This window comes from Dromaius novaehollandiae, chromosome 6 (genome assembly GCF_036370855.1).
Source record: "Dromaius novaehollandiae isolate bDroNov1 chromosome 6, bDroNov1.hap1, whole genome shotgun sequence".
Classification (NCBI taxonomy): domain Eukaryota; kingdom Metazoa; phylum Chordata; class Aves; order Casuariiformes; family Dromaiidae; genus Dromaius; species Dromaius novaehollandiae.
In genome coordinates this window covers 15937124-15959204 of record NC_088103.1, presented here as the reverse complement: position 1 = coordinate 15959204, position 22081 = coordinate 15937124, and the positions used below count along the sequence as shown (strand labels likewise).

At 37.6% G+C, this 22081-nt stretch overlaps 1 protein-coding gene across 4 annotated transcripts in view; it reads left to right on the top strand.

Moving 5' to 3' along the window:
• The window catches only part of WAPL (WAPL cohesin release factor), a 74741-nt gene that overhangs the window by 27818 nt on the left and 24842 nt on the right, over positions 1 to 22081 (top strand). For 3 of the 4 annotated variants that reach the window (XM_064513742.1, XM_064513744.1, XM_064513741.1), the window contains exons 4-7: positions 3618 to 3736; positions 17820 to 17915; positions 21150 to 21302; positions 21579 to 21715. In XM_064513742.1, the coding sequence (XP_064369812.1) occupies positions 3618 to 3736; positions 17820 to 17915; positions 21150 to 21302; positions 21579 to 21715 (505 nt within the window). The remainder of the gene's footprint in view (positions 1 to 3617; positions 3737 to 17819; positions 17916 to 21149; positions 21303 to 21578; positions 21716 to 22081) is intronic. The other variant, XM_064513743.1, reaches the window with a different exon arrangement.

Here is a 22081-nt window from a genome sequence, read left to right as displayed (position 1 = left end):
GATTTTTAGTGAAGCCTTGAGTTCTAGTTAAAACTTCTACTTTTTCAGTTGCAATCTAAAATTCCCTTGCATGTTCGTATAGCAGCCCAATGAAGCAAAGGCCTCTCTTGCTCCTGAGCCTCCCAGCTACAGTCTGCCAGAATGCCAGGGGCTAAAAATACGAATTAGACTTTACTAGATATAAAACCTATTGGTCTGAAACAGTACTCATGTCACTTCAGTAGCCAGAATACAGGATGACTCTAGTAAAGAGAAGCTTTTGATACTAAAGGAGAGTGACTTAATTACTTGACTGTGTTAATCGATGGGCAGCCGTGTCCAAGGGAAATTGGAGTTAATCAAAAGGAAGCATAAACCTTAACCAAAAAGAACTCTTAAGCTTCAGTTGCGATGAAAACCCTACATTTTGGGGACAATATCATTCTTCTGGAAATAACTGCTATCAATTTGCTGCTTTTTTCCCCTGAAGACCCTGTCATGGTGTTTAGTGGTTTAGGTGGTCAGTAGCATTTCTACTATATTGTGAACTTGTAGGCTGAGAATGTTTTGTTTCCCAGCTGTTCAACTGGGACAGCTAGGGGTATGTTAATATTTGCTATACTATGTTTCTCTTTGGCCAATGGCAATAAAATTGTTACGGAAAGTGGCAAGCGCAAAAAAATTTGAAAAAAGCTCTGACTAAAATTATACATTTGCTTATCTTAATATAGCTTGGCAGAAATAGGATGGCACAATTGCTCTAAAACACTTCCCTCAAGGAAGCTATAAATATCTATCACCTTTAACATGCTTGTTTTTATCTGCTGTATGTCCTTCTTTACTATATATCTCTTAAGCACTAATTGGGAACTACTGTATTCTTGATTTAAATCATAGTAGCAGTCACTGTGTTATTGTTGTAGTGTAAGTGTTAAAGCTGAATTTGCTTTGTAAGTCAGTTCTGATATATAACTAAACACATACATCATGCACTCATTTTCCTTCCAGTGAGCAAAATGAGATTCCTGCAGTCTTCATGGATAATAAAACAGCTTTTGTATATCAGCGTATCATTCCCCCCCCCCCTTTTTTTCTTTCCTTGCGTCTCCGCAATCACCTTAATAGGGTCAACTTTTTTAGCCAGCTAAGACTAGATCAGAGTCCCCAAAGGCAGAGTCCCGTGTGGACTTGAAAAATCTTCTGCAGAATTACTGTCAGGTCTAAAATAAAACTGGGTTGTTTTCCTGAAGAAATTAGGCTTCTGCTTTTACTGTGCTGTTGCTTCTAGTTAGTCTTTGAACTTCTTTCTGATTTAAACCAAGTCTGACAAATGGGCTCAAAGATATTAAGTGCCTTGAAGATGGTTGGATAGAGGAGAAAAGGCATTATATTTTTCCATACTGAAAAGAAGCCAATACGATTATCGCTTTTTTAGGCATTGCAGAATCCATACAAGAGAGAGCCAGTGGAAATGTCTTCATTAGTGTCACTGCTTACCAAACTACTCATGGCTCAGTTAATATTAACAAAAGATGTTTTTTTCCATTTAGTTTAGGTTTGAAAATCTGGTGGGGTACATATGCAAAGTGCTTTTAGGATACCTAGAAGGCCCCAGAGAGCATTGCCCAAATAAAAGCATTCCAGACAATCTTATGAAACTAACAACAGAAGTATTTGATACGCTGACAGCATCAAAAGATGCAAAATTATCACGTGATAAGTAGGAGGAGTTAAAACTTTTTATCAAACAAGTTTCTTTGAGCTGAAAGTTACCTAATTTGTGTGGGATATTTCAGTATCACAGAGGGATAGAATGCAAAGGAAGGAGCTTAGATGACTTTAAAATTATGGTTTAGGTGATATAGAGCATTACTAATCATTATTAAGCACTATACCGGCTCCAAGTCATGGTGCAAGGCACCAATCGTTATGGTAATTTGGTGTGTGAAAAAATGTCTTGTGTTTCTAGAGCAATTTGCATGTTTGTAATTACTGTGGCTGAGTGAGTTGTTTTTTAGCTGTTAATCTGCAATAGCGTGTGTGTGTTTGTGTGTGTTCAGGTCTGTTGGTTTGTTTGACTTTGGGAATTGCATTCAGGGTCTGGCTTCTTTAAAAGTATTTCCAGAATCTGTGCAGATGTGTATCTAAGTGATTTGATTTGACTCCTTTAACTGGTTAGTTCCAGTGAAGGCCTAGGTTGACTTCTGTGTAGATTTGGAAGCAGTTTTGCTTTTAGTTTAATGGTAGTAATTGGTTTCCCATCTTTTTTTTCCCCCCTGTTTAGTCTAATTTTATCAAAATGTCTTTTTAAAAGTCATGGTTATTTTTAAAAGCCTCATTCATGTCATGTTCTTAAGCCCTTGTGCTGACATTGTATGACTGAGCAGAAAGCCAGTGTGCTGGGATGGGAGAGGCTGGTTCCTGTAGGTGCCCTGCGGTCTGTCCTGCCTGCCCTTGCCTTGGCCGGGCTGCTGTGAGGGACTGCCATTTAAAACACATTTCAGCCTTATTTTAAGAATACTTATAGTCTAAGAAGTTGCAGGAATATAACAAGATATGCAGTCACTTTCTAACAAGGTGAGTTTTGTGTATTTTGCAAGTGCTGTCTGAAATCCACTTGCCTCTGTTTAGGCAGCATTTGGTTTGCTTTTGATTGCCTCCTCGCCTAGGAATTTGACCAGACCTGTTTACTGGCTGTGTGTGCACTTGGAAAACAGCAGTTTATGAGAGTAACTGATCTGCCCTGCTGGCATTTTTGCAATGCGGTTTAGAATAGCAGTAGCTTCTTTGGAGTAGGTGAGTTTTCTGAACTGTTTTAAAGATGAAATAGTGCTTTGCTCTGCCTGTCTCGATTTCCTTTTAGAAATTTATGGTTACTTCTGGTCTGTGCCAAATAAAAGAACGTAAGTTTTTCTCCAAGGGATGATGCTTCAAATGTAACACAAGTTTAAAGAAAAAAAAATAGGCAAGATTTAGTTAGATCAGTGAATTGCAGGTTTACAGTCCCAAACTGAGTAGCAGAAATAATTGCCTCACTGATATCGGATATGTTGGCAGGCAATTCCGGCAGTCGCTTCTAGCTGGCGCTTGTCTGAGCTGATGGCTGCAATTGTTTTTGTATTGTTTACGGAAGAATAAGCAGATATAAACATGCTGCCTTCATGAGAAATGAGTAAGATCAATTCTTTAGTCCTGTAGTTGCAGTAGGAAAGTTTCTTCTTCTAATGCTTTTATTCTTGCATTTTTGAAGAATCCCATCTACTGTTTAATTTGTTTGCTCAGAGTTGTGGCTATAAGCTATAAACAAGCACATGAACCTGGGGATTCAGAGGAGTACGTATGTGGAGTGGGGAAATAACTTCAATTTGATATGATAGGCAAGAAATGCTGTAGAAATTGTGACAGTGTGTGGTGTAATGATATTATCTACATATTATGACAGTCCAGTCAGTAAACCTCAGCTCCATCCAGGACTATTTTTAATTGGATTTAAAAATGATTTTATGTCTGAAGATTATATTTGATTATTATATAACTTCAGAAACTACAGACGTGGAAACTTCAGATGCAAGAAGTACTCTAGCAGTTCAACAGCTTCCCTTATGGTTGTGTTTTGTGCTTATATTTATCTTTTGTAGATCTTCTGGAGTTTTCAGAGGATGCATCTGGTGCGCCTGAAGGCAATAAAAAGTCCACAAATAAACAAGGTGATAAATCTAAGGAAAACACCAGGAAGATTTTTAGTGGACCAAAGCGGGTGAGTAATAATACTTCTAGGCCAAGACAAAGCTCTTATTTTAGTTAACTCTTCAGTGTTAGATTTTTCTGCTTACATATGTAACAGGGCTTTTGTCCCAGTGTATATCTGCATTTGAGATAATCTCTTGACTTTTACTGTTAAGATTACACTTTACATCTGGAAAAGTAAAACCTTCAAGTGCAAAAGTCTTTGTATTGATTACTGAGAATTTAACTTTTCAGATGCAAGTCTGAGATAAGGTTGTGCAAAAGTAATTCTTTCCCTTCTAGATTGTTGTTAAAGCATCATTAGAATCTATATGTTGTTTTCCTTTCTCCATTCTCTAAGAAATATATCATGTTACAGGACTGAAGTTGGAAGCTCGGAATTTGGTATGGATATAGTTTTTGTAAGGACTAGTGCATTTGATTGGCATATGGAAAAGTTAGATGTTTTTAATTAGGAAAGAAAAGAAAACCCAGACCTGTAACACCCAGCCCACACCCTCTGTGTTGTATTAGGTATAAGTTTGCTATTTCATATTATGAATCAAGCTTATTCCTTTTGCTAATGCTAAGTGTCTTTTTTTGTATCTGGTATTACACATTACTCAGTATTTTGAGGCTTTTAAAAAATACACGTAAAAGAAAGTTGTATTTAGCTACTAGATGAAGCTTTGCAATAGTATGATCCATGTAATTTCTATTCAACAAATTTTTTTCTTACTTGATTGTCCAGGATACCCATTTCTAATGCTTTAAGCCTTTTCATACGCTTTTTGCAAAATGAGTTCCCCTTATCTGATGAAGAGATTTTGCTTTCTTACCATTGTGGCAATCTAGAACTGGTGTGATAAGGAAAAGGAAAAACTGAAGAGGGAAATAGAGTTGCGTTTCTCCTTTACCTTTGAGTTCCTTAAGGTTTGGAAGACCTAGCAGTTGCATGTTGAAATAGAAATGTTTTTATATGCAGAAGAATGTGTTAATAGTTTAAAAGTTCTAAGTATTTTTAAAACAGTGTTTTCCTTTGTCATTTTTTTTTCCCTAAACAATCCTAATGGTTGCCTTTTTCATAAAGGTAGCTAGTTACTACTCCTGTACAGTGGCTTCACTTGAAGTTATGTTTTAAGGTGTTTTTTTTTTTCTTTCTTTCTTCTTTTCCAGAACTGAAAGTTTGGGGTGGTTTTTTTGTTTGTTTTTTATCCCCTCAGCTGTGTTGCTGTATAATCATTTTCCGTTTAAAAATGTGGGTTTGTGGGTAAATGAAGGATGGCAAATTTGTTACGTTTCTCGGAGTACGCAAGGGAATATTTTCATGTCAAGGGAAACGTGACCAATGAGTTGTGTTGCCCCTCCAAGAAGAAGTGTTGTTTCTCATTGCTTCATGACTTTGAACAGAATGGGGAGCTCTTAGTCACTACCTCTTGCTTTCACATCTTGAAGGCAGGCTACCAATGGGCAAGGAGGGTCTTCTCAGAAGAATTTAAATAGTAGTTTTTGAAGATGATAATTTGTCAGCTTCAGCTGATTAAGTTTTATATATATTTATTTATATATACATATAGTTTATATATATATAATTTTATATATATATATAAAATCAAATTAGAGCTTTCTATTGGTGAACAGGGCACAGTAGACTGGGAGGCAGAAGTACAGGGAATGTGAATTCAACTGTAGCTGTCTTGCTTTATTTTTCGGCAGCACAAAACAGCTGTAGGTATTCTGAATATGGATTTTAAAAAACTTTTTAATATTCATGTGCTTCAACTTTTTATACTTGAAGTACTTGAGGGTTTATATGAAAATTATTTTAATTAATTTTGAATACATTTATCACAAAATTAGGCTAAAAACCTTACAGCAGTATCCTACTGTAAATATATATTAAAAAAAGACTGAAACAAATCTAAAAAATTCACAGTTGGGAATAAACTTAATTGAACTGGAAGGTGTAATGATTAAACAACCTTTTTGACCCTGTAGTGATGGAATTGATATATGAGTAGAAATGGCTGTAATTGTACTTCAGATTTTAAACTTGCATGTTCTGTAATCATACGGTTATTACATGGAGCTACTAAAAAAAAAACCAAATACAAACAAACAAAAAAAAACTTGTAAGGCTTGTTTTGGTGATAGATTAGAGACATTGTAATTGTTTTCCTAAATCATAGGTATAAACTCTTAACCTGATTTCTGTTTTAATGGAATTCTTATTCTGGGAATAAAAAAAGATTATCTAAAAACCTTAACTGAAACTAACTACCTGTTCTAAAAGAGGATCTGTAAAACGTCTTGCACTATTTCATTGCCTCTTTTTATTTTCTTGCAGCAACTAGCAGACACTATTTTCTGTTAGGTGGTGGTGTTAGAGGTGTGGCTCTTGGCGTCACATTGAGCAGAAAAAGAAATAGCTCTGTAATTCTCAGGAAGCAACAGGTGATATGGTTAAACTTCAGTAAATCAGGAAGGTGATTCTCTCTCCCCACCATGGCTTGTAGTTAGCAGCACTCTCACTCCTAACTCATGTTAATGCTTGTGAAATCTGACCAGTACGCTCTAATGGTAGAGTCCAGCCCTTGAAATTTTTAGCACTTGTGTAGTAAAAATTGCAGACGTGAATGGCTAACTTCTCCCATTAACAGTGAGTAACAGTGTTTCTAAAAACTGCTGGTAATATAAGGAGTCTCACTGAAATCTTTGGCTATTCATACGGATAATAATGAGCATAAAAGTTGCAGTAGCATGTACATTAGGGATGTAAAGTCTCAACCTGAATTAATTCTGCTTTTAAAGGTGATTTAAATCTCTTTATCCTGAGTCGGAGTTACAGGGAAGATATTATGTTCTGTAGCAACATAATTATGTACTTAAAGTACGTAAATATTGGCATTACTTGACTCCCAAATTATGGGTGTGAAGCATGCACGAATAGCATCTGCAAAAGTTTGTTTGCAGCTGTTAAAATTTTTTAATTAAACTGGCTCAGCCTCTTGCCCCCAAGCAGATAAGTTTGGGAGCCCTGTATGGCCGTGGTGTACCTCTCGTGCTGGACCCTTACAGCTTAATCCCCCTTCTACAGAGGAAAAAAATTCTCAGTTATCAGGCAAAATAAGCAAGGTATACAAGAACTCTTTTTTGTTGCTATGGTATGAACGTAGTCAGACTGAAGGCTTGAAAACTCCTAAGAAGTGACCATAAAATTCTTTCCTGAGATCTCTTCCTCCTGCCTTTTCACCACAAGCTTCTGATAGAGTGAGCAAATGAGGAAAATCAGTTTTTGTAGGAATAACTTGGAACAGCTCTCAGTGGTCTTACGCCAAGTGGCAGTACCTCTAAATAAGAACCTGGGGGGGGAGGAAAAAAAGGCTTAAAAATGGAAGTTAAAGAGAAATAGTCAATCCCAAAACTTAATCTTTTGTTTATAGTTCTAGAAATTGATGCCATCTAAATACCATACCATCTTTGATATTTAGTGCCAGAACTACCCATTCAATCAGTGTTTCTGTTGACCAGCATTTCGTTCAGGAGCATCACAACTTCGGAACTGCCGAGCGTTTTGGGGATGGCCCTCTCGTCCTAAACTTGCAGTGTCCAGTAAGAGGAATCAACGTACTGATCCCAGTTCTGCCTCTGGCATAGAAAGCCACTGTAGGCAGGGTGAATACTGGCTACCTGGGAATGTTCCAGGGCCCGAATGTAAATAGAGTTGCTCTGTTACTCGGCTACAAGGTCGGGAGCTTTTCAGCTTGAAGCAACGTGGGGGAGAGACTGTAATCCTTGCATTAGTGCTGCTAAGACAGGTGGAAGACTGACTGACTGCCATTGCATGAGGTGGGGCAAAGAAGGCATGATAGAAAAAAGCGTTGAATCTTTCAAGCAAACGTACCCAAAGGCATCTTCTGCATTTTCTCAGATGGGGGACAAGTAGCATAAAATTTCAAGGTATTGGATCAGTACTGTGTCAGGATTTTGTTTATTCTATGCCTCAGAATTGGTGAACTTTAGAAATGAGTCTTATGGAATTACTTTCTTAGCTCCTGCTGTTCTTTGTGCTGAGTATATCTCATAACGTCTTTGTGCGAGCATTGACAGAATGCAACTTAGTGTCTACGAAATCTTGAAAATTTCTGGAAAGGATAAAAAGTGCACTAAAGTGAGGAAGAGAGTATACATCACATGGGCTGTCTATGTTGCTGACTCATGGACTAATGCTCAAATTAAAACTAATCTTAATATTAGTTCTTTGCTTAACGAATTCTGACTTCGGTTAAAATTTTTATATTTCCCTTAATTCCTGTTGTAAAAGTGGGTAGCTAAATGTGTATTAAAAAAATTAAGCTAGCTTAAATATATTTGATTTTCTTGTTTTGATACAATTAGAACAATTTCCCCTTATTGAAGATAAACTCAAGTGTCCTACCTCTAGTAAATCTGTGTCTATTCTGTGACTTTGCATACATGTCTTCTACATGCACACAGTGAGAGGAGGAACATTACAGCAGTGTGCTTTTTCTCTCTTATTGTGTGCATGTTGGATTGTATAAGAAGAGGTATGGAAAAATGTCATTACTGCTGGCTTGAGTATCATACTGTTCCCCTTGGGCCACTGACTCAAGTACTGAACGAAGGATTTTCCTGTGCACAGCACTTTATTTCACTGTTTCTAATAGTGATGGTGTTTTAAAGTTACTTCACTAGTGTAGAATGCACTAGCCGGAAAAAGTTGGGATTTCATTGCACTAGGCTCAGAAAAGACCGTAAGGAATGGTTTTGCCTGAAAAAGAAAAAATATACTGGCAGAAGTATTTGTTTAAGCTGCCTTTGCTCTCCTTTTGCCCCGCCTGCTCACCCCTTTCCCCTTGTTCCTGCACAAGGCTGTGTGTTGAACTAAAATAAGGAACTGATCTGTGTTTAAAAAATAGCCCGCAGAAAGGAAACATCTAATATGAATCCTAGTCTGGTTCACCAGGAGACTGTAAAAACAATTGCATCTTCTCAGTTGAGGGAACAGAAGAAGAGGGATTAAGTCGTCTTAACCTGGTTAAGTCAACATTGCAACTGAGAAATGCTCACTAAACACAGCCGGCGTTAGAAGGATTACACGCATTACTTTGATCAAGTGACATTAATAGAGTTAGTCATGACGCTAGTGTTGAATACGTGAGCGAAACCACTGCTGAATTCAGACGTGACTTAGCCAAAAGATTGCTTATGAACTCTGTGGCTAAGATGAAATTTGGTTCAGTCCTAACCCTTTAATCACTGCTTTTCATGTTTTATTCAAGTTTTACAAATAATTGCTGTGCTGTGTGTCCAGCAAGGTACGGAAATGCATGCAAGTTTTCAAAGTGTATGTTGTGTTTGTTGGCAGGCCAGTTTGAAGGATATATCGAATCACTAGTGTATGAAGTGTACTAATTTCCAGTTCGACTGGCTATCTGACTACATGCTGAACCTGTGGAAAGATTTTCTTCTTCTTTTGCATAACTTTAGTTTGATCTGCAACATAGTTCATTACTTAATTGCACCTTCCCTGTCCTGTAGGCAGTTTTTTTTCCCCGTGAGTTGGTCATCTTGAGTCATCATATTCCTATTACAAATTTTAGGTGCTGTGAGGCGTTGTCGATCCTTGAAAATAAAGCTTACATGCAGTTCCTATTGCTATTAATAGGATTTGTTGTGATGCAAGTTTAAGGATTTAACCAATGAGGTCTCTCACAGATGTAAGCTTTTTCCACGGGTGCTTCTTGCTGGCTGGAAGGATGTATATGTATCAGCTTGAGACAAATGCTGTGTCTAGGTTTACTTGATTCCAAGGCGAAATACGTGTACCCAGTCTTTGGAAGTGTTTCAAAGTTGAAGTAAGAAAACATAGCTCTTGGTTTGATTTAGTAATCTTAAGGCTGATATGACAATGACGTGTATGGGAGGGGGGAAGAAACCAGGCTCTGCTGTCATCTGTAGTTTTCTCACTTAGCTTATATTATACTTTACAGTAGATTTTTTTTTTATCAAAGCCATTCTGCAAATAACATTTGTTTTCCTTGCTTTCAAATGAATTTGCATTTCCCCAAATTAATTTTTTTAAAAATATTTTAGATTTAAGATTTAACTTAAGTGAGGATTAATCTCTCCTAAACGCACAGCCTCAGTTGTTTCTGGGTAATTATTATCCAGAGCTTATGCTGCTTTGAGAAGCAGCAGGGGAAGCCTAATTCTAAAATAGTGCAATGTCAGTCGCAGCCCTTTCCGCAGAGCTTTTAGTAGGACCAGAATATACTAGTCAGAACTAACTTTACAGAGAACTGCTTGTTTACTTTAGCTGCTATTACTTGGGAATGTTTCCATATACTAAACGTTTAACTCGCATAACCGTTAGGAAAAGCGTGCCCAGCAGAAAGGAGGAACGGTTACAACAAAGCATTTTTTTTTCCTGTAGTGTAAAACAGCTGATATTACATACATTAAACTGCTGTTTGCATCCTCATTTAGAAACATTACTTTTTATTGATAGGAAAGATTGTTGACTATTGTTATCTTGACTGTTGAGGAGTCGAGCTGAATTTTGACAGTCAAAATACTCTTTAAAGTGTCTGACTTCTATCAGCTTAGTGTGAGAGACTGTCATTAAGCCAGCAGCCTGTTTCATCAGCAGTTTGACAAACAGTGGTGGTCCGATCTGACAACCTGTGACAGCATATTGCTGCTTCTGCAGTACAGTCCTTTCATTTACTAGTTTGGGCAGACCATCTGTCAGAAGCGCAGTCCTGAACCGAAGTGTGTTTGGATTTTTTTCCGAAAACCATTTGCTAGAATGGCGCATGACTGAGGCTTTTTTTTTTAAGTGCTAGCCAATGATAAACAGCTTGTGTAATTTAAGCAACCTTTATATTGCTGGAATAAAAGTGAAATCTGTTTATTAAATAATTGATTTGTTAAAGGTGAAGTTTCATATTGTTTATTTCACTTAACCTTTGCAAAACCAGATTCTTCTGTAAGCAAATTTATTTAATACTTTCTTCCTATTGGTTGCCATTTGGGGATTTTTTTTTCTTTTATTATTAATGTAAATAGACCAAAACCACTTCATTTTTATTAAGCTAGAGTTAAACAGGATTCTGATCTGGACTGGCTGGTTTTTAGATTAGTCACCTCATTTGAAAAGTGAAGTAGCCTCTGTAATTTTAGCATATTGAGTTGGAGCATAAAACCTTGATGCTACCTCCGAGGTGAAAGCAAATGCCAGGAGTTGGTCTGTTAATCGTTTGATGCTGCTCAGAAATGTTGTTTTCCCACTCGTTTGTGCTCCTGCGGTGAAGAAGGGTGTTTTCCATGCTGCAGTAGGTGCAGAGCGAGATCTTTCCCGCTGGTGAAGCTGCTTCCTTCCTCTGTCCTCCGTGTGCAGCTGTTACCCAGAACTACCATAGCGGCGTTAGGAGAAGCGCGTTCCTTCTCCTGCGCAGTGTCAAGAAAGATATTATCAATTGCGGTGCTGCTGGTCCTGAGAAAGGCAGGGATGTGAAGCGTGACGTGACGGTGACAGAGGCTACCCTCTCATAGAAGGAAGAGGAGCAAGCTAAAAGTAAACATGGGAAAAACTCTTCTTGTGTACACACTTACGCTTTTTATGAAGCAGAGAAATCAAGCTGAATATGTTTAATGTCACAGTGGGAAGCTTTTTGTTTTATCCTTCCAGCTCTTACTGGTGTTAATTCCTTGTAGTCAAGAAGCAAAGTTACATTAAAATATTTTGAAAGTGAGAGAGCACCCTTCACAAAAACCTCTAGATGCAAATAAGAACCTTAAAACAAGTACTTATTCCTTGGAGATTTTTTCTTGCATCCTTACATCTCCCCCATCAATTTCAGTGTTTTAATAATTAGGGAACACAGGGTAAGTACATAGGGTAAATGCTCCATTGCACAAGGCCTCAATCATGCTGACAGCTCTAAAATGGCAACAAAAACAAAAGCAATATGTAGTAGTTTCATTTGCCAGCAGGAGCTTAACTTATAAGCAAGTAAATATGCAAAGTTGTTTTCAGAGCTTCCATACTGTTTGAGTCTGGTTGGTTCACCCAACTTGTAACCTGTGGCTATATTTACATTTGATAGTAGTGTGGTGCAACATGAGCAAACATTAAGAGCGAAACAGTTGGTGCTGAGGTCCCAGTGTCCACGTTATACACATCTACGAATTTTTACTTTGAATTAGCTTTATTATGATCCTCTTTAGGGAATGCCCTTTAACAGGTGGAGTGAGTGAGGTGCACTCTGGAAGAGCATCTTCCAGTCTGGTTGCATCCAGAAGGAATCAGGTAAGCGTGCTTGGAGTCCCTGTGATGCAAGCCAGGACGTGGTAATTGAGGGCAATTGGGAGATTTACTTGAAAAATGCTTCCCTTATCCAAATTGAAATGCTGCTTCATACATGTTTGCACGCAGACACGCTCACTCGCTCTTAAAGACTTTCTTCAAAGGATGTGCTCATCAGTGAGTATGCTGGTCTAGTTACTTGCAGGCAGAAGCAGCTTTTCTCTTCTCTCGATTCAAGGTCTGGGTTCACAATATTGTGGTGATGTGTCTAAGCTATTGTACCCTGCCACTTTTAATTGGACTTACTGTAGGTCTTAGGCTAAGTTAGTAACTGCAGCTGTATGTCTTCTACTTCAGAGCTGAGCAGTTTGGGGCATAGTCAATGTAAGCAGTATAAAGAACACCCTTAGCTATTTCTATTAAAGAATGAATCTCCTGTTTATCGAAATACCATGTTTCTTCAAGTTAAATTTTCGCCTTTTGCTGAAATGTCTGGACCGTTGTTATTGTGCCCTGTAGGCCTCTTCTGAGCTTTCAGAAAACATTTTGCAGTTCTTCAGAAGTCTGATGCAAGGAAAAGTTCAGTGACTTTTTTTCTTCCACCTATTGTGTTCTCTGCTGCTGATGCTCTTAAGCCTTGTCAGACTACCTGAAGTAGACTTGCCTGGCTTCTGGACTCACTTCCTGAGATATTTTTCCCCTTTTCATCTCCATTTCTTTCAGCCTCCTCAGAGCCACAGACTGCATGCGCAGTCCAGGTAGTCGCTGTTTTTGACAATTTAGTTCGAAGATGTATGTGTACAGGACCCATCGTATCGCCCGTTTCTGTGGTTAACTGCTTTCAGTGGTTGTAAAGTCTGCCTGCGTGACAGGCGAGTCTCTAGAGACATTCAAATTAGTGGGATTCGTTTTAACTGTTTTTTCCTTGCTTCATTGACTGCGGTAATGTTCACTGCTGGATCATTGGATCACCTTTCCAAATATTATTAGCACATAACACTAAAATAGCTAATGGATTTCTATTTGCTCTTAATAGAGAGATTTGTTGGGAGGATACTAAAGCAGGTCTGTCCCCTTTGAACATAATTTCTTTTGTGTAAGTATTGTTGAAGCTCTAGCCCCTTTCTTGTTTAGCGGGAGTGAAACAATATGATACTGCCGGGTGGTGGCCCGTGGTATGGGTGCTGCTGGAACACTGTAAAGAAACGCTCTGCTCTGTGGCTGAAAATATTTAACTGCCTGACTCAGAACTGACTTTACACGAGGAAATCTGAAGAAAAGGTAGGCTGTGCGAGAGTAACTGAAAACTGTGGGACTTTGTCATGGTGCTGGACTTTGCCGAAGTGTGTTCACAGAGCTGTTACAGGTAATTCAGAGTTTCACATTCATCTGTGTTCAAATACAACAACTGGTCTATGCTTGTGAGCAAAAGAGCATACTTTCCTGAAAGGACACGATATTAGCCAAAGATACTGATTTTTAGCTGCGTAGATAGTGTTAAACCAAGTCTTACTTTGTTTATTGTCTTAAGTGGTATAGCAGCTCACGATAAGTGGCGCTCGGAAGTGACTTACTGGCACGAACCTTCTACTGTGATCCAAATAACGGAGATGCATTTCACATTTTGAACACTGAATAAATGACTTGGTTCTGGTTTGTTTTATTTTTTAACTACTGTTGGCAACTGCTCTCTTATCTGGAGTCCCAATTAACTTTTTTGTGTTACACAGCCTTTGCTGAATTGATATTCCATCTCCCTGTTTTGAAATGAAATTTCTTTTTCTTTGCTCTGAGTAGACTTTCATTCCTTTCCCCTTTCAAAAGAAAAAATACATTATGTTAAGCAACACACAGCTACTCATACTTGTCATATTTTCTTTTCTCCTTAAAGTAAAACATTCAGGAGAGAGTAGTGCTTTTAATGGTTATGAATCCTTAATGGTAAATAATCAAGTATTTTGATTTATTTTGAATCTTTGCGAACCTTTTTGTAGTTTTGACAAACATCTGGCATACAGTCTTCCTGACTACCCTCCTGATATAAATAATACATTTATCAAGACATCTGTTAAAAATGTTTTTTGTCATTGTCCTTTATCTTGGAAAGTGTTCCTGCCTCCAAATAGCTGCTGTCTTTCTTGTTTTGCCAGTATTTTCAGCATGACTCATGTCCCTGGCTCCTTTTTTTCTGCTGTTCTTACATCTACGAATGGCAAGCAGTGCTGCATCGGTATGTGTGGAGTGCCAACTCTTGAAACTTCTGCTTTGAAGCTTTCAGGGATGAGAGGTTAAGCATGACCTGTAGTTTCTGCCACTTGAAGATGATCTTATAAAATTGACAGCCCTGTGCATTTTATTTAAAAATAATAAAAAAAATCCCTGCCATTAGTTCTGTTTTTTTATCCCAACTCACCCCCAAAACTACATGCAGTGTTGTACAACACAATACTCTTTATACCTTCGCTGAATTATTTGCACACTTTCAGACTTCTGTTTGTGTGTAAGGAGCTGTCAGTTCTATACAACCTCATATATGAAAAGGAAATTCTCTGCCCTGTTACTCAGTAAAAGCTCTTACAGATAGTTAATATTCCAGAACTTACTTAAGACCCCAGAATTCAAGGGAGTGGTGTGCTTCCACTTGCATCTATTGTAAGTTAATCTTGAGAGGAAGAATTCTTGAAAAGTCTGTGTTGTTTGAATAGGTGCAAGGTTGTTTTACCTTTAAGAGAAACTAAGTCACTTTGTTACATGACTGCTGCTTAAAAATCAGTATTGTTTGTTTGGAGAAGCTTCTCATCACAAGTATTTGAGGTTTTAAAAAAAACAAGTGAACAAAAAAACCCTTTGCTTTTGTGAACAAGCCCTTCTATAAAGTGTTTGTTCACCAGCCTCCATTTGATCTTTGATAATTTTCCTGGCTTCAGTTGTGCCATGCAGTAATCTAAAGCAGATCTGCTTGGTGGTTACCGATTGATCAGGATTGGTGCTGTTTCTTTGCAATTGTTTTGAAAATTCATCTTTGTGTTGCAAGGAAAAATTTGAAGGCTGCTTTAAGCAGTTGTAAAGGAGAGAGACATTTGCCACATCCACCTGTGTGAGTTGTAAGAGAGGCTCTGAAGTCTCTGGATGACTGATCAGAATTGACTGGAAAATGCTTCTTTGGGAGGTAATGCTGGAATTGTGCGGTGGCTTTGGTTGTTGAGCTTTGGGCAATTAGTGTGAGGCAGGATACTGGATCCGATACTGGGGAAGCTGGTGATGGCTGTGTATCATTAATGAAATACTACTGGGAAGGCGTGGAGTCGCAGGTGAAATTACTTTGCTCTAAAAGCGGAAGATGTTACAAGGGATAGTGGCTAGAAGTAATATTTCGTATGCATTTGAATTTTTAAATAATTATGACTTTTCATTTACAGTTCGGGTTCTGTCACAAGAGATCTTTTAAATAAAGACTTCCTCACTTTTCAGAACAGGCATGGGGTTCACACCCCGCTGGATGCTCTGAGCCTCGTGCTGCTATTGCAGAGCCCTGGAAAGCTTCCCTGGCAGCATGCTCTACCTGCTGGGCAGGAAATTCAGGGTTATGAATATGTTTGTATCTTTTAAGCAGGGATAGAATACTATTTGAGACTGTTAATAAAGAATATCCCATGTTAATAGGACTTGTGGCAGCTGTAATGTACTACATTCTTGTCACAGCTGTAGTTAAGCTTCCCTGCAAAGTTAAGAAGAATTATGCATCATCTTTTTACCAGCCCTCGTACTAAGCTGAAATTGATACTAAATGCATTCTGTACTTTCGTGTTTGTTGCTTAATACAGTGGATTTTTCCTTTAATTATTCCGTATACCAGCATATAAAATGACACCCAGAAACTTAGGCTCTCTTCCCAACCTGTGCTATGCAATGAGATTAACTGTGGAACAGTTGAATAATTCAAGGAGGGGGAAAAAAAAGAATATCTGGAAAATACTCATGTTTTTTCCCCCATTGCAGACATTTGTGAAACACTGTCTTTGATGAAACTCATCTTTGTTACTAAGTTCTTTCATTTGTTTATCACAAAACCTGATTTAAATTCAGCATAAGAATTTGCTAATCAGAAATTTGCAGAGGAAAAGAGAGTTAATCTTTTTACCATTTTGTCAGCCCTTAACCTTTTTCAAAGAAGGGTCTGTGTAATGCTGTCTATTTTTGAACAGGCGTTTCCAGTCAGAACTGTAGCACATGAACTTAAAATGGGTTTTGCTTGGTGAGACTGTAGGAAGTTGTACAAATTAGTGTTTCTGCTACTTAAGAAAGTTAAAAATAACAAAGACATTGAAATCATTCACAGGAAAAACCTTATCTCAGCATTCCTATGTAAGGCCACTGTGGCTGTGTGGCTGCTGAAGGACTTCATGTGGCCATCACCTGAAAACTTACTGCTTAGAAAAGCTGCTTTGCAAAATAGCTGCACCTGTTAAAACCATGGCCATTTTTGTATTTATTGCTGATGGGTACATGAACAGCCTTTTTTTAAATAAATAAAAAAAAGAAGAACCAACCAAGGTAAGTTTCTTATGATAACAGAAAAACACACTGGAGGAGGGAAGGAGAGGCTTTTCTCTTACCTGGAAAATAAAATGATTTAGGGCTTGACAGATCTTTCAGTCTCTGAAAACTCATAGCTTAGAGTTTGATTTTGCTGATATTCCTCAAAGTTTTGCTAGAGCTTCTCTTCTTGTAAAATATGGAAGAAGGTAGCGAGGTTCAGAGTTTTTACGATGCTATAGCTGATTAGGAACTCGGGACTTAGAGAATCTCTGCTTTCCAGTTTTTGACATGCCAAAACCTTTTTACACTTTGTAGGCTGGTGTGAAATCCAGAAATGTTGGTATTGCAAGATTTGCTGAATATCCATTTGTGGGCTATTTTCAAGCCAGTATCGGTTTTATGTAGTCGGTACCTTACGTTTTGACAGAAAAATATTTTTAAAGCCCATCTCTTCTTATATTTTTTCCCCATGAAAAAACTATACAGGTGTGTGTGAGGAGTTGCGTAATTATACTATACAATTTATACAATACATGACGTTTTAAAATTGTGAAAATTGTAGTATATTAGTCTGAATTTATTTTGGTGGAATTATGTTGCTAGACTCAGATACTGGAGATCTGTCTTCGCTTCCTCTAAGGATTTTATTGTATCCATTTAAAAAATTCAAGGAAAATAAATTTTTTTTTTGCATCTTTGATTTATCTTGACACATCTTTGGGCAGCAAAAGATGCTGCTTAATTTATTAATACGGATAAGGCATTTCATTTGAGTATTTCCTGTCCCTCCAAGCATCAAAATCTAAATTAACCTTGCATTTTGAATCAAACCTTTATTCATATTTTCTACTGGGCATGGTGTTTGCTAATAAATTTTTTTCCCACAGCTGTCCTTTTTATAGAAAGATTTTAAGCTTTTTTTTTTTTTCTTTGAAAGAATACATTTTAAAAGAAGAAATACTGAAAAAATCTTGGAATACATACACATCATGTCTTTTGCTGTTTGTATGGGTCTGTATGTCTTTACATCCATTAGATGCTTCAAAGTCTGTCAGGTTTTCTGATAAGTGCTATATTGAGAATGTGAGTGAAAATTTGTGTTGTTGGGGAGACAAAAGGAAAAGAGTGAAAACTCATTTACTTTTTACTTAGTGGGCTACTTGCTACATCCCTTCTCGAATTGCACAATGACTACTGGTAGATTTACTTACAAATATTTTTTTTTTTTTTTTAATTTTTTTAGTCTCCAACAAAAGCTGTATATAATGCTAGACACTGGAACCAGCCAGAATCAGAGGCTCTGCCAGCACCACCGGTTTTGAAAACACCTAGTGTCCCAGTAAGTAAACTGTTTTTCTTAAGTTTAGTATATCTCCTTTAAGATTCACTGGTAATTTTGAAACCAACGGAAGTTCTTGGTATTTGGGAGTGTCACAGTAATTCAGAATGAAGTCCACTTTGTCATGTGAGCCACTGGGTATTTGACAGTAAAGAAACTGTATCAGTGGAAATACTCTAGAGTGGGATCTTCCATCTCATTTCAACATGCAGATACCTAAAAATACTACAGTGGAGATGAGTTCCCTGGTATGGTGAAGTTAAGCTTTCTAACAGCGGGCTCCATGTAATCTTCTGCGGCGGCCCCTAGAGTTATCTCACTAATAAGCCTGGGAATCTGAAATGCAAGTCAGAAAGGAAAAACTTCTAAAATAAAGATCTGGTTTATTTCTCTTTTATAATGGAGCAAAGTATTGTGAATTGCCTACTTGGGCCTTTAGAAAATGTGGAAGAGAATTTTCTGTATATAGCTGGAATGGCTAATGTGAACATACCAGATACAAGCATTAACAAAACACAGCTTAGCAAGAGGGGTTCTTAAAGGAAACTAATTCTGCTTGTTCAGAAGCCAGTGTTTGTTCAGAGGTTTAAGGTGATTTTATTCATTTATTTATTTTTGCAGTATACTAAAACCAGAATCCAGGTTCTTGGGCTATATATGTGTAAAAGCTGTCACTGATTATGCATTGTACATTGTCAGTAAATTTCATTTCGTTTGGTATCTTTCTTGCTTGACTTGCCTGAGAACAGAAAATCAGAATGCAGCTATCTTAATGCTGACTTTTTTTTTTTTTGTAATTCCACCTGTCTTTTGGTTCCCAGACTAGCTTCTCTTGGCTTTATGCTCTTTTTGGATGCATTCTTGCAGTATTCAGAATAGCCTTCCTTCAATGTTGACTATACAGTCTGGGAAGCACAGATGACTCATTTTAAAATAAAATAACCATTAGTGCTAGCATTTGAGGAGAGATCAGAAGTTTTAGCCCTCATTCTTCCTTTAAAAAGCAAATCAAAAAGACCCTAAAACCCTTGTTTGGTTAGCTTGTATGCATTTGAACTGAAGCTTTTATTTCTCACTGAATCTTTATATTGGTATGGTTTTATGAAGTATCTGATATCTAATGCGAAGGCAGATTTTTGTTAGTTTACATTGTACTAATTGTGTGGTAACACCCCTTCTGATATTTGTAGCTCTTGATATGTTCAGACCTTTCGAAGGCCTCCATATCTTTTATTATACACAGCTGAGTCTTTGAATACATCCTTTTCATGTTAAGAAAATGTCTGGATCTTTCATATTCGGGCAAGCCATTTTATCTTTCATCAAACTTCTGCTTTGTAACTGGAACCATCAAAACACTAATTCAGGAATATGGCAGAGGTTTGCCGGAACAAACCAGTCAGCGGAATTTGTCTGTAGCTGCTCCCGATCTTACGACGTAATCCAGAATTTCTTTCAGCCACCGTTTTTAACCTCAACATATGTGTATACGACCACAATTTAAGAGTAACAAAGGAAATGAGCCTTGATCCAAATGTTCAGCTATAATCCCTGCACAGATGATCCTGCCTCTTTAATTTCTGTAGATAGTTTTTATATGCAGATCTGGATACCTTTGTCTAGGTTTTTTGTGAGAAACCATAGTGTGCAAACTACTTACACCAAGTATTATTTCTTACGGCCACTCCAAGCTTCCCTGCAATTTGCTTTGGAGGGGGGCCATTAACCAAGACTCGAGTGAGGTGGTTCTGCTTCAGCGAGCCTCCTGCCTTCACGGACTGATCACATCAGAGCCCTCCAGTGCGTGCTCTAAGCCAGCTTTTCCAGGTGGTTGATTGTTGTTCCCCCACTGGAGCCTACGTGAACAGATATGGAAGTGCTGCACACTGATAGAGGCAGTATGTGGTGAATGCGCCATTAATACAGGAGGTTATTTTGGCTTTTCTTCTAATTTTGATTGCTCCTGTACAGTGCACAGCAAGATGGCTTTCCCTCACAGCACCCTCTGGAGTGGGTTGCATTTTATGTTCTCTATATCTTAGTGTTAATTCTAGGTTTTCAGTGGACACTTCTGAAGATGTTCATTTTCTGTATGAGGAAACCAAGCGCATCATGTTATTTAGAGACTGAGAATGAGTAAATGACTACTGATGTTGGCCTTTGCATGTTTAGTTTTTGGCATTTGGATGTCTTGTTCCTGTAAGCCTCATTTTCTCTAGTTTGTCTTTGTGGCTGAATTTTGGCCAAGAAAAGGATAGTCTGAAGATAAGCTAATACTTCAGCTTAAACTAGCCTTGAATTAATACAGAGAAGTATGTTGAGGAGAAATGTGTAATACTTGCCTGAGGTGGCTGGAAATTTGTCATCAGTTACTCTAGACCCAGCGGCAAGTTCCTTACTGTCATACGTTCAGGATAGATTTTGTTATAGTTCATGCTGTAATATGTTGTTCCTCAAATATTAATAAAGAAATATATGTAAAGCCAGTATATGGAGAATACCATGAGTTTTCAAGAGCCTATTCTACCTGTTTGAAGCTTTCACAGTGGTTCTCTTCTGTGCGGTGATTCTTGTAATGCTAAAAAAAATTCTGTTGGTAGTCTTCTACCTACAGACAAAATATGTTTTGGAGTATGAAGTCAGAGAGGTCAGCTTCTGATAGCTGCACCCTGACAGGACAGTGCAGTAGCCTCCAATAGTTAGAAGTGAGAACAGTAGACACCGTGTTTTACAGTTCAGGCTATGCTGAGACAGTGATTGCTCAATGTGATGCTCATATCAGGACCAGTGTGCTTATGATGGTTCAATATAGCAACCAACTCAGCCAGTTCTGGAAGCTCCAGGGTAAGGGGGTAAGATATTTGTAAGTATCAACAAGTAATTGTTTTTAAACCCTGGAGCTGGTTGTTCTACTTACTGTAAAGCTTAAAGAATCAGTGTAAAATACTTTTTTTTTTTCCTTTTCCTCCCCCAACTTCAGAATTCCACTGGAGCTTGTCTGACTATTCAGAATTGTTTTATATTAAAAATGCATATACTTACTGACATACTACATTTTTTTAAGAGTAGGTACATTATCACACAGCTTAGGTACATACTGGTAGTGTAAGGGAAGGACTAACTAGTCCCAAAATGTGAATTTGACAAATGCACACCTGTTCTGTTTCCTGATGTATTTAGTGTTTGTTTACATGCTCAAAACATCTGCCCATTTTAGCACTTTCTTATTAATAGGTAAGGCTATCTTCAAAGGAGGCAATTCATAAAGATGATGGAGTTTTTAAGGCTCCTGCACCACCTCCCAAAGTGATAAAAACTGTGACAATACCTACTCAGCCCTATCAAGAGATAGTAACTGCATTGAAATGTAGGAAAGAAGACAAAGAAGTAAGTATTCTTAAACAAATTTTTAAGATAAAGAATTGTTGGTAATTCTAAGTACTGAAGGAACAGTGTCAAAATGAAATTCGGCTTTCCTATTAAAACTAGTATTTTTTTCTAAGTAGTTGAATGGCCTTCATTGACTTCATAATGTTTCCTTACGCTCAAAACTGAATAGATTTTTTTTTTTTTTTTTTTTTTTTTTTTTGGTAAATGTACTCGTTAATGTTGTAACTGATCCCAAGAGCAACTTACCTAGGTCTGAATATTTGTCTCTTCCAGCTATACACTGTTGTTCAGCATGTAAAGCACTTCAATGATGTAGTGGAATTTGGTGAAAATCAAGAGTTCACAGATGATATTGAGTACTTGCTAAGTGGATTGAAGAGCAATCAGCCCCTAAACACACGTTGCCTTAGGTAAGATACCTTAACATGAAACACTGAACTTGCATTCAGAAGAGCTAGTGAATTAAATGCATATCAGTTGAAGAAGTGACCCAGCTTTAAAATAATGTTCAATAGTTGCCTGGCACTTCTGCTACAAAGAATAGAATTTAGAAAGAATTGTGAAGATGATAAATTGTGAATAATTAGAAGTGGTATGATTAGGAAGACAAAATAGGAAATTGTACAGTGAGAGTACCTTTTCAGAGCTTGTTTTTCTTATTACAAATTTTAAAAATATTTTCTGGTAACTTTGCTTAGCGTGATCTTATGTGAGGAGATGTCTGTTCTCTTTTTTACTGCAAAATTCAATTCTAAAATAAAATCTAGACTAGACTG